Source organism: Rhinopithecus roxellana, chromosome 9 (assembly GCF_007565055.1).
Source record: "Rhinopithecus roxellana isolate Shanxi Qingling chromosome 9, ASM756505v1, whole genome shotgun sequence".
In the NCBI taxonomy this organism is placed as follows: domain Eukaryota; kingdom Metazoa; phylum Chordata; class Mammalia; order Primates; family Cercopithecidae; genus Rhinopithecus; species Rhinopithecus roxellana.
The window spans coordinates 41,703,368-41,716,586 of record NC_044557.1 but is presented as its reverse complement, the minus strand read 5'-3'; the positions used below and the strand labels follow the sequence as shown (position 1 = coordinate 41,716,586).

At 36.9% G+C, this 13,219-nt stretch overlaps 1 protein-coding gene across 1 annotated transcript in view; it reads left to right on the top strand.

Moving 5' to 3' along the window:
- The window catches only part of CSMD1 (CUB and Sushi multiple domains 1), a 2,044,058-nt gene that overhangs the window by 972,335 nt on the left and 1,058,504 nt on the right, over nt 1-13,219 (top strand). The window contains exon 4 of the mRNA XM_030937494.1: nt 8,845-9,039. Within this exon, the coding sequence (XP_030793354.1) occupies nt 8,845-9,039 (195 nt within the window). The remainder of the gene's footprint in view (nt 1-8,844; nt 9,040-13,219) is intronic.

The window sequence follows — 13,219 nt, the reverse complement described above, 5'->3', positions numbered from 1 at the left end:
TGTCAAGAGCTTCTAATGTCTTTCACGTGGTATTCAAAATCTTTTGAACATCCAGTCTATAGGTTTCAAATCCATTTGCCAACTAGTCGCTTACCTAGTTTTTGACTTTACTGCAGTCTCTCCTGCAGTGTTTCTGCTGTTAAATGCATGTGCCTGGAGAGCTTGAAACATCTTTTTAAAACTATGTTATAGTTGTGCCCTCAGTTCTACCTGAGAAAACATCGTAAGTCTCCCCAATCCATATATCCCTGTTATTATAACAAAGCTCCATTGTGAACACTGTAGATCAAATGACACCTGATCATCATCTCTTTTGATGTGAGCCACATTTTCATATGAAAGAGCTTTTTGTCATGCTTGAAAGTAGAGATTCTGAATCCATCATATGCAAGCTCTACCACCAATTCTTAGCAGTTATGTGTCATGGAAGTGACTTGATCTCCCTGCAGCATGTCTTTTGTTTGTTTAAAATGGGCATAATAATAGTACTTACTCATATACACTCTTAATATATACAAACTACTTAGAACAGTGTCTAGCACATAGTATGTGTAAACATAATATATTAACATATATTATACAAACTACTTAGAACAGTGTCTAGCACATAGTATGTGTAAACATAATATATTAACATATATTATACAAACTACTTAGAACAGTGTCTAGCACATAGTATGTGTAAATATATATATTAACATATATTATACAAACTACTTAGAACAGTGTCTAGCACATAGTATGTGTTGTACAAGTACTTCCAGTTATAAGGCAGAAATAATGAAGTAGACTTAATATTGCTAAGTGAAAAATTAGGATGTCCTTCTCCTTTACTTCCATTACAACTATGCTAGCATTTTAATAATAGCCTTGACTCTGATACCCTTTACAAATATTGTTTCTGAAATTGGGATATGTTAAAATCTCTGTATAGTATGAAATTTGTATTATTTCCCTAACATTTGCATGGTGCTTTAGAGTTGGGGAAAATAAAAGTCCTGACGTGTATGGAGCACTTAACCTGTACCAAGTGCCCTGACATTTTGTGATATCTTTTTACAGTTTTCTGTAATAAACCCATGAGTAAGCTTTACTTTTCATTCCCCTTTTTAAGATGTGGAACCTAAGATCTAAGTAATTTGTCCAACGTTACAAGATCAGTTTCTGGAGCAGAAACAAATCTATCTCATGCCAGGTCTGATGACTGTAACTCACTGTGCCATATACTTTTCTATAAATGCTTGCCACAATGACTTCCCCCACATCAATTTATCTTTCCTTTCTTATTTGGCCAAATCTTGCCCTTTCCACCTGTAAGTATATTTACAACCCACTTCCTCATTGAGTTCTTCTCAGCCAGTTCCTATTACTTCCCATAGTAATGCTTTCTATGAGGTCTTTCTCTTTCACTGTCGTTCCTCATCCTGGAGAATGAGACTTTTTGAAAATAGAAGGCATTCAGTGACTGCCACCTCCTGGGAGGTCCTCATTGCTTTTGTCATAAATGCTTCCTCAGCACCTTCTCCTTTTACAGATTGGCCTGCATTCAGAGAGCCAGTAAAGAGAAGCAATGTCAGGTTACAAGATTTGAAAATCTGATTTTTTAATGTGATCCTGAAAATTATATAACCCAATTTTTCTAATCCTTCCCAAAGCCAGGAGAGAGAGTGGGGTGAAGAACTTTCAGCAGCAAATAGTCCAAAGCAAACACATCTCATGTCGTTGGTTTACGTCGGAAGTGCACATCATGAAGGAATTTGGAGTTATATTACCTTAAGCTACCAGTAGACTACTAGACAGGCAAAGTGTAAAGAAATGGACAGGAACCCTAAGGGACCCAGATTCCAAATGAAAGTCCACTGATTGTACACATGCTGTTAAAAATGCTGCCATTCCTCTGATGGATTTCAAACTTATTTTCGATAACCTTGTCCCACGTAGTAATGAATATTAATGTTGTATTTTATTGTAGTATCATACTTTCACTTTTCTTGTGGGAAGATATTTAATATGACATCCACTTAATTATTGAAACAGCTGATTTAAAGGTTTGATGTGATAGCCCAATTAAGTCACTGAATTGTGAATGTATGTACTTGCCAAATTGAGTGTTACGGAGAGAATTTTTGTGTGCGTATTTAGAATGGCAGCCTGTGTTTCAAGTTTCGAGCACTGGTGTACAAACTCGACTTCATGAGGTCTGATGGAAACCTGCCATGAGAGGAAAGAAATGTTTCCAGAACTCTTTCAAGAGATCCTTTCACATTACCAAATGTCTGCATTGGGCACAGAATTCCCATAACCTAAATAAGTATTGCTTTCTTGAAGCATCTATGGGAAAGAATGCAAATGGCTCAGGAAATAAATAAAGAGAATTAAATGTAGAGTTTATGTCAACTCAGTATTTACTAAATTCTTCATGTGTATTCATTACTTGTGGGAGTCACAAAGGGACATGCATAATCTTCAGGCAAACTGGTTAAAAATTTAGTTAAAATGAAATTGGCAGAAATGACTGGGTTGAATTTACTTGCTTTTAAATTAGTTTTTCTTAACCACCGAATTATCGTATTTTGGCAATTTTTGTGTCTGTGTCTTAAATCTTTGCATAGACCTACCAACAACTCCATCACTATTTTACGATTTGTAAGTTTTTTTATTTTATTAATAAAATTGCTGACAGATTTATAATACTATGTCCATGTTGCAATTGTTAGTGTTTGCAACTGGAAGAACACATTCTAATTTATTCTTAATTATTTCTATTTATTTGTTCACATTGTTCCCCTTAAAATTTTTACAAAACCTTTTAAAAAGAAAGTTCATTGAAGATAAAAATCCCCAGCTCCTAAATCATAAATGTATAACTTTGTGTCACCAACAAGTTACTTTAAACCCAAAATGGTAGATTTAATCATTTTTTTTCCCATTTTCTAAGTTATTTTGCTTCCAAAATCCTTAAATTAATTTTAAGCCTGTGATACTTATTTACACTTTTTTGCCAAGTGTGGAAATAAAGTGACTAAAATCATACATTATTTATTGATTCATTGTTTCTAAAATAACATTTTGTCAACTGAATTTTGAAAAACTTTTTTTCCTATTCCCACTAAGCTTATGAGCTATGTGAATTTTAGTTATTGTATATATGTATAGAAAATATATGATCTACTTTATAATATATTGATATTTATATACAAAGACAAAAAGATCAATTCCAACTTGGAATGATTCAAGGCCTTCAGAACTATTAACAGTTGTTTACAATAAAATCTGATAGAGTCATATAAAGAACAGATATTTGGAAACCTGTTATCTCATTCAATCTTGACACCTTCCCCTGGAAAATAAATACTGATGGGAAAGCATTTTCAGTAATAAGCAGAGCTGATAAATGTAAAAGAAGAGACCTAAAGGCCATTCTCCTTTCCATTACAATCCTTGTCAGTTGAAAAACAGCACCTTGCAAAGACTGTGTCTGATTTGTGTTTTTCAAATTCTTTTATAATTAAGTGTCAAGATGTTAAGGTAAAGACAAAAATCTGTAGACAAGAGAAAGAAGCAAACCATTAAAGGGGTCTAAGATGCCCCAGAAGTAGACATCCTCTTTATCCTCAGTAACGCCACTGGGCTGTTGCTGGAGCTGATGGCCATTGCTGTTACAGCAAATGCTCACTTCATGTACTCAGTAGGTTCTGGGAAAATGTGGCTCTAAGAAAAATAACATATGACAAAACCAGTTTTCCCACAGGCTAATTGATATAAACAAAAGTAAAGTTCCTATGGCATATTACTCATCATGCAAAACATGACCAAAATTCTAAATATTAAAGATCAAAACACTTCTAATATTGAACACTGTAATAGATGTGAGCTATACATTCATTTAAGAAAGATTAATAAAAACAAGTAAAATAATTTATCCAATTATTTGAGTTTTGGGTTGTGGGTGGCCAGAGTTGTCTCAGCAGCTCAGGGATAGGGTACTCTGCCATGGCAGGGTCACACACACACACACACACACACACACACACACACACACACAGGGACCCAGGGCACATGCCAATGAATCTAACATGCAAACATGCGCATCTTTGGGATATGGAGGAAACTGGACATACCTCATGCAGACATGGAAAGAACAGACAGTGGCCCTGGTCAGGAATCTATTTATTTTTCTCATCCATGTTGTAATGAAATAGTGGTGATGACAACAGTGCTGTTTGAGGGTCTGCTGTAAAATAAAAGCCGCAACTGCACCTGGAAAAGGATCATTTACGTCAGATACAATGGGAAATGCAATTTCATCAAAAGAACAGGCATGGTCTGCATTGATGTCTAGTTTTTTCTTTGACATCTGCTACTTCTAACATCTGCCGTAATTTTTCCCTATTAAAAATACCTTTCCTAAATTGATGAAATTGAATGGAATAAATATTTTTCATATTCATTTTTATGGGAGTAGCTGTCTGTTGGAAGTTTGAAGATATGGGTGTTTACAAATATTTCTTTTCAGAAACTTTGGGGAGACTCTTGTGTTCAATAATGATTTTTCCCTTCAAAAATATGTAAGTCAGTACGTTTCTACACTGCTGGAAAATACCATTGCACAGTACAATGGTAAAAATTTTGGAGGGCTCCAGTTCTCTTTAAATTTACTAAATATACTGTAGATAATAAAGTGTGAGGCTTGACCGTAACAACAGTATCTTGAGATATGTTACACGCAGTCACGTGTCACTTAACAGCAGGGATACATTCCGAGAAATGCATCCTTAGGCGATTTTGTCCCTGTACAAACATCACAGAGTGCACTTACACAAACCCAAGTTTTGCAGCCTACTACACACCTAGGATGTTTTATGGTGTAGCCTAGTGCTCCTAGAGTACAAACCTGTACAGCATGTGGCTGTACTGAATACTGTAGACAACTGGAACATAATGGTAAGTATATGTGTCTGTAAACATAGAAAAGGTACAATAATAAAACAGTATTAAAAAAATGTTACACTTGTATAGGACATTTACGGGGAATAGAGCTTGTGGGACTGGAAGTTGCTCTGGGTGAGTCAGTGTGTGAGTGAGGCGTGAATGTGAAGGCCTAGGACAGGACTGTGTACTACTGTAGACTTCATAAACACTGTACACTTAGAGTACACTAAATGTGTCAAAACACATTTTTCTTTTTTAATCATAAATTAAGCTTAGTGTAACCCTACTTCATAAACTTCTTTTTCATTTTTAAGCATTTGACTCTTCTGTAATAATATTTAACTGAAAACACAAACATTACACAGTTGTACAAAACACTTATATTGTTATTCTATAAGATGTTCTCTATTTAAAATTTATATATATTTACTTCTTAAACTGTATTCATTAAAAATTAAGACACACACACACTAGCCTAGGCCTGCACAGGGTCATCTCTTCTACCTTCATGTCTTGTCCCACCAGAAGGTCTTTGGGGCAAGGACAGGTATGGAGCTTTCATCTCCTAGGATAACAGTGCTTCCTTCTGGAATCCTTCCTGAAGACCTAAGGTTGTTTTATAGTTAAATCGTTATTTTTTTTTAGTAGAAGCAGCACACTCTGAAATAATGATAAAAAGTGTAGTAGAGTAAATACAAAAACCAGCAACAGTTGTTCATTATTATCATCAAGCATATGTAGTGACCTAATTGTATGTGCTATACATTTGTATGACTGGCAGCTCAGGTGGTTTGTTCACACCGGCGTCACCACAAACATGTGCGTCGCACCTGGTGTTACCACATTGTGACGGCTACAACATCAGTAGGCCATCATCTCCTGGGACCGACGTTGTATATGAGGCCTATCATTGAGCTGTCGTTAGGCAGCTCACAACCATATATTACTGTAGAATGTTCCAATGATCTTTCTACATGATAATCATTTACATTATTCATACCAAAGTTAATTGAAAAAAATAATTTCAGTCTCTTTTAACAGAAAAAATGTATAGTAGAGTCGCACAGACTAAGTTCCATTTCCAGAGTGGTTCATTTGGATTTTCCGTGCATGACAATGACTGGTTACCGTGGTTATCTTTAGCAGGCTTATTTGATGGATTTCCATTGATAACCCTTGTCTTTGGGGAACAATTATCTGGACACCTTCTGTTGGAAAACGTGTGCCTTCTAAGAATAATTAGCAGTAACAGTTAAAAATAATAATGACCCTAAGAAGACATGATGATTTATTTTAAATATTCTTGGACATTAAAGAAAAACATCAAAAATCTTTTTGTCACACATTTCCTTTTTTTATCACTGTTTCTCACTCTTCCCATTTACGGTGGCTATTCAGCCTGCGTCTTTAACCGTAAGAGCTCTTGGCTCAGCTGATGGACATGGCATTCTGCTCATAAGTTGAAGGGCTGCCCTGATAAAATGGAAAGTTTTTCTTCCTTATAAATGTCACTTTTAATATACTATAAATAGCACAGATTTTTGCTTTAGGGATAGTGAATGTGGAATTAAATTCAGAATTTTCTTATTTAAAAAGACAACAAAAATGATTGTAGACAACATTGAACTATTTTCTGTTGTGTTTTTAAACAGATTTTTGTAGACTGCTCTCAGAAATTATTTCTTAAAAACTAGAACTGAAAAAACTTTATGTAAATAGAGATTTCATAAACATGTCAATAATATTCAATATCTAAGCACTAGTATTTATTTCCTAGGTATTTCTACATAGCTCAGTTTATACTTAAGTAATATCATGATAAATGAAAAATAACTTTAGAAATAGCTGAGATTCCTTTCTCACATTCTAAAAAAGTTCTATATGTTTCTCAGTTTAAAAACTAATAAAACAGAAAATATTGTTCTACATTATACCAATACATTAAAATACACCCTGATGCCAATGCAAAGACAATGGATACGGACATAACATAGTTTCTGTTCAGTTGGAAATACATTTTTATTTGGAAATCTTTTTATTTTCCTACTAGTAAGTTTCATAACTTATTTGAATACAAATAGTAGCAGCTAATTTACTAATGACACACTAAATTTAAACCATAGATATGGAGACAATAGCCCACAATGATGAATTTCATCCATTCAACTGAATGGTGCACCAGTTCAGTTCACAATCGTGTTCTATGAGTATGGAATGGAGTTTCAAGTCGATTGATTTAGACAGAGAATCATATCAAGGAAAAAGTGAGAGGATCAAAAAGAACAGAATCAATACCCCATTATTGAAATTGTCAATGAAAAGAGTCAAACTCTGTAAAATATTTGAAAAGGTTTATTCTGAGTCAAATACAAGTGGCCAATGGCCCATGACACAGCCCTCAGGAGGTCCTGAGAACAACTGCCCAAGGCGATTGAGCCACAACTTAGTTTTATACATTGTAGGGAGACATAAGATATCAATCAATACATGTAAGATGTACATTAGTTCGGTCTGGAAAGGCAGGACAACTAGAAGTGGGAACTTCCAAGTCACAGGTAGAGTCAAAGGTTATTTGTTTGGTTTTGTTTTTGTTTTTTGAGACACTCTGTCACCCAGGCTGGCGTGCAGCAGCGCGATCTCAGCTCACTGCAACTTCCGTCTCCCCGGTTCATGCCATTCTCCTGCCTCAGCTTCCCGAGTAGCTGGGACTAGAGGCACCTGCCACCATGCCCGGCTATGTTTTTTTTTTTGTATTTTTAGTAAAGACGGGGTTTCACCATGTTAGCCAGGATGGTCTTGATCTACTGACCTCATGATCCGCTCCGCCTACCTCGGCCTCCCAAAATGCTGGGACTATAGGCATGAGCCACCGTTCCCGGCCAGGTTTTTTTTTTTTTTTTTTCTTTTTTCATATTGGAAATTAATTGAAAGAGTTAAGTTATTGTCTAAAGACATGGAATCAATAGAAAGGAATGTCTCGGTTAAAATAAAGGGTTGCAGAGACCAATGTTTTTATCATTCATAGAAAGCCTCCAGGTAGCAGGTTTCTGAAAACAGATCGCCTGTGTTTCTTGCCGGAAGTAAGGAACCTCTTCTATCGGTAATTCCAAAAGGGAAGAGGGTATAATGAGGCATGTCTGGCTCCCTGAACTAGTTTTTCAGGTTAACTTTGGAATCACCCTGGCTGAGAGGATGTGTCCATTCAGATGGTTGACAGGCTTTGACTTTTATTCTCGGTTTGCAAAATGCAAGTGAATTCAGTATTTGTGTTGTCAAAACTTAGCACTGAAACTTACTTTTGAATCAGACACTATAAATGGACAGAGCCTGGCTGCGGGCCTAGAATACAGTAGTGGAACCCATTGATGGATGAATGCATGAGATTTCTAGTTAATTATTTAATTCAATTGCTTATCCATCAAATGTTGATTGAGTATTGGGTAATGATGTGTAACAGACACTGTACCGGTCCTGGAAGCATAAAAATAAAGAGGGTATGAGTATTCACTCTTGCAGTGTTTCTGATACTGCTGTTTTAGATTTCTGTAGTCTACTGTGTCTGGCTGCTGACACTGATATCTGGTTGCTCACTACAGGAGAACGTAGAATTTCATGACTAGAAAAATATAATCTAGACATTATCTGGAACACTGAATAAAAGCAGGACTATATTTTTCTCTCAACAAAATGCATTTATTTACACTTTATAATGTTTATAAAAGTGCTATACTGCAGATATTCTAAAACCAGAAGACATTTTCTCAGTTTAATTTTTAGGAACAATTAATATTTTTCTGATACTAGAGATTTTCTCATTTTAATAATTCAAAAATGGTGTCTGTTTTGTGTTATAAGTGGCTCTCCATAGAAAATTTAACTTGTTTTTTCTCCTTTCTTTTCTCTTTCCAATAGTTTTACCTAGCCACACTTGTGGAAATCCTGGAGAAATCCTGAAAGGTGTTCTCCATGGAACGAGATTCAACATAGGAGACAAAATCCGATACAGCTGCCTCTCTGGCTACATCTTGGAAGGCCATGCCATCCTGACCTGCATTGTTAGCCCAGGAAATGGTGCATCATGGGACTTCCCAGCTCCCTTTTGCAGAGGTAAAGTGCTACAAGGGGGCTGGTGAGCAGACTCCAGGGCAGGGCAATGGCTTTGGAGCTGCTTTTATAAAAGTTTCCACTTAAGTGAAAAGATGACATGTTGGGCTGACTCTCACTATGTCAGCTCATTCTGCTCCTGAAAACAATATTGCATGTTATTACTATGTAAGAAATAACATGTAACATGTAATAACATTTAATATTACATGTTACTAGTATGTAAGTAATAGCATGTAATATGTCATGATAATATATAATATTACATGTTATGAAATAAATCATGATTGGACCACATAAAGTCAATAGCAAGTTTAGGACTTGTGATATGGTTTGGTTGTGTCCTCACCCAAATCTTATCTTGAACTGTAACTCCCACAATTCCCACATGTTGTGGAGGAACCTCATGGAAGGTAATTTAATCACAGTGGCAGGTGTTTCCTGTGCCATTCTCATCATAGCAAATAAGTCTCATGAGATCTGATGGTTTCAGAAAGAGGAGTTCCCCTGTACAAGCTCTCCCTTTGCCTGCTGCCATCCATGTAAGACATGACTTGCTCCTCCTTGCCTTCTGTTATGATTGTGAGGCTTCCCCAGCCACTTGGAACTGTTAGTCTATTAAACTTCTTTCTTTTGTAAATTGCCCAGGCTCAGGTATGTCTTTATCAGCAGTGTGAAAAGGAACTAATACAGTAGATTGGTACCAGGAGTGGGGTACTCCTGAAAAGATACCAAAAGATGTGGAAGCGACTTTGGAACTGGATAATAGGCAGAGGTTAGAACAGTTTGGAAGGCTCAGAAGAAGACAGGAAAATGTAGGAAAGTTTGGAAGTCTCTAGAGACTTGTTGGATGACTTTGACCAAAACGCTGATAATGATAGGGACAATGAAATCTAGGCTGAGGTGGTCTCAGATGGAGATAAGAAACTTGTTGGGAACTGGGCCACAGGTGACTCTTGTTATGCTTTAGCAAAGAGACTTCTGCCCCTGCTCTAGAGAGCTGTGGGACTTTGAACTTGAGAGAGATGATTTGGGGTATCTGGCGGAAGAAATTTCTAAGCAGCAAAGCATTCAAGAGGTGACTTGGGTGCTGTAAAGGCATTCAGTTTTATAAGGGAAGCAGAGCATAAAAGTTCATGAACTTTGTAACCTGACAATGTGATAGAAAAGAAAATCCCATTTTCCAAGGAGGAATTCAAGCCAACTGTAGAAATTTGCATAAGTAATGAGAAGCCAAATGTTAATCCCCAAGACAATGGGGAAAATGTCTTCAGGGCATGTCAGAGGTCTTCACAGCAGCCCCTCCCATCACAGGCCTGGAGGCCTAGGAGAAAAAAGTGGTTTTGCAGGCCAGACCAAGGGTCCCCATGCTGTGTACAGCCTAGAGACTTGGTGCCCTGCATCTTAGCCGTTCCAGCTATGGCTGAAAGGAGCAACACAGAGATCAGGCCGTGGCTTCAGAGAGTGTAAACCTCAAGCCCTGGCAGCTTACAAGTGGTGTTGAGCCTGCAAATGTGTAGAAGTCAAGAATTTGGGTTTGGGAACCTCTGCTTAGATTTCAGAGGATGTATGGAAATTCCTGGATGTCCGGATAGGAGTTTGCTATGGAGGGTGGGCGGTGGGGGCAGCTCTTGGAGAACCTTTGCTAGGGCACTGCAGAAGGGAAATGTTGGGTCAGAGCTCCCCCACGGAGTCCCTGCTGGGGCACTGCCTAGTTGAGCTGTGAGAAAAGGGCCACCATCCTTCACATGCCAGAATGGTAGATCCACTGACACCTTGCATCATGTACCTGGAAAAGCTGCAGACACTTAATGCCAGCCCATGAAAGCAGCCAGGAGGGAAGCTGTACTCTTCAAAGCCATAGGAGTATAGTTGCCCAAGAGTGTGGGAACTTACCTCTTACATCAGCATGACCTGGATGTGAGACACAAAGTCAAAGGAAATCATTTTGGAGCTTTAAGATTTGACTATCCCACTGGGTTTTGTACTTGCATAGGGCCTATAGACCCTTTGTTTTGGCCAATTTCTCCCATTTTTGAAAGGCTGTATTTACCCAATTCCTGTACCAGCATTATGTCTAGGAAGTAACTAGCTTGCATTTTATTTTACAGGCTCATAGGAAGAAGGGACTTGCCTTGTCTCAGATAACACTCTGGAATGTGAACTTTTGAGTTAATGCTGAAATAGGTTAAGACTTTAGGAGACTGTTGGGAAGGCATGGTTGGTTTTAAAATGTGAGGACATGAGATTTGGGTGGGGCCAGGAAGAACAAAATGATATGGTTTCACGTGTCCCCACCAAAATCTCATCTTGAATTACAACTCTCACAATTCTCACATGTTATGGGAGGAAGCCACTGGGAGGTAATCGAATCATGGAGGCAGTTCTTTCTGTGCTGTTCTTGTGATAGTAAATAAATATTTCAAGATCTGATGGTTTTTAAAATGGGAGTTTCTCTGCACAAGCTGACTTTGCCTGCTGCTGTGCATGTAAGACGTGGCCTGGTCCTTCTTGCCTTCCACCATGATTGCAAGTCTTCCCCAGCCACATAGAACGGTACGTCCATTAAACTTCTTTCTTTTGTAAATTGTGCAGTCTTGGGTATGCATTATCACCAGCGTGAAAACAGACTAATTCAACTTATTATTATATCCCCCAAATATCCAAAATTGTTTTCATTCTATTTTTCAATCTTCATGGATTTCTGCCTATTTTCATCACCTCTTGTTGCAGGATTCGAAGATTTGATGCCAATGTTTATGTCCTTCTAGCCCTGTTGCCTCTGTTTTATCTTTTGTTACTAAAAATTACAAACACTCCGACCATTTAATGTGTATATTTTAAGAACTCTTTCAACACTCTCAGACTTCTCAGATACGGTGATTGTAAGTTAGTGCCCTCCTCCAAGTGCCACTGTCACATTTCAGAGCAAGATGAGAATTCCTTTACCTGGAGCACTGCTATTCTCACATTTTCCAAAAGTACTATTTTACTGTTCCAATGACTTTAGAAAAGAGCACATTTCAACTCTTAGGTTTTGACTTTCCTAAGAAAAACTCATCTTTTGAGTACAAAATTAAAAGCATAGGTAACATTGATTGAGGTCTTAATGAGATGCCAGAAAAAGTGCTAAACACTTCACTTGGATTATACCATTTAACTCTCATAACAAGCCACAAATGTAGTAATTATTAACACTCATTTAAAAGGTAAATAAATAGAGTTTTAATTTCCAAAAGGTTCCAGAGATAGTAAATGTTAAGACCCAAACATAAATCTGGCTTTTAATCTAGGCTTGAAAGCATGTCAATTCACAGCCTCCACTGCAAGGTCATCATGTGACATTGTATTATTTCCTTCAGTATGCTTTTAGTTTATCCTTTGCTAGTTATTGCATATTTGCCTATTTTTTTCTTTTTTTGTAAAATGTTATACTCTTATGAGATCTGCTTGATGCTTGTCATAGTCGTAATGGCATATGATGACCAGGACTACTATTACTACCACCACCCCACAAGATAGTATGTATTGTCCACTTACTCTAAGCCAGCCATTACTTAAGCAAATTTAATCTTCATAAGTAGGCATTTTATTTAATATTCATATTATAGGTGGGGAATCGGGATGTTAGATAGGAAAAGTGACTTTCTCAAGGTGTTCCTGCTGATAGGTGTTAGAGTTGGGATTAATCATATTCTAATTATTCCTCTGTCCTAGACAAATTCATATGATGATGACTTCCTCCTCTAGATGCCCATTATTTCTTCTAAAATGCTCATTTTTTCTGCACATTCCTGAAGTTTATTATGTCCCTTTTCATTTTTTCTTATTATTATTACTTTTCATCTTTATGTTGTCAAAACAGTGGTGACCTCAAAATCTAAACCTGTATCCCATTTCCCTTGCTTTCCACAGATTTTTCTCAAGTAATTGATCTCACTTAAGGACAGTCCCATTGGGCATCCTAAATATATTCTTTCTTCTTCCTTATTTCTACCATTATTTCCATTACATTCTCACTCTCAGAAAAAAAAAAAAAAAAAATCAAAGTGACTCTGGCTTTGTTCTCTTTATTTACTTTGTAATAGATCATGTAGATCTCAAGTCATGCTCTTTTTTTCCTTTCGAAGTGTCTCTGCCTTACTTCCATTTCTACATATACTGTACTATTTTAGTTATTTAT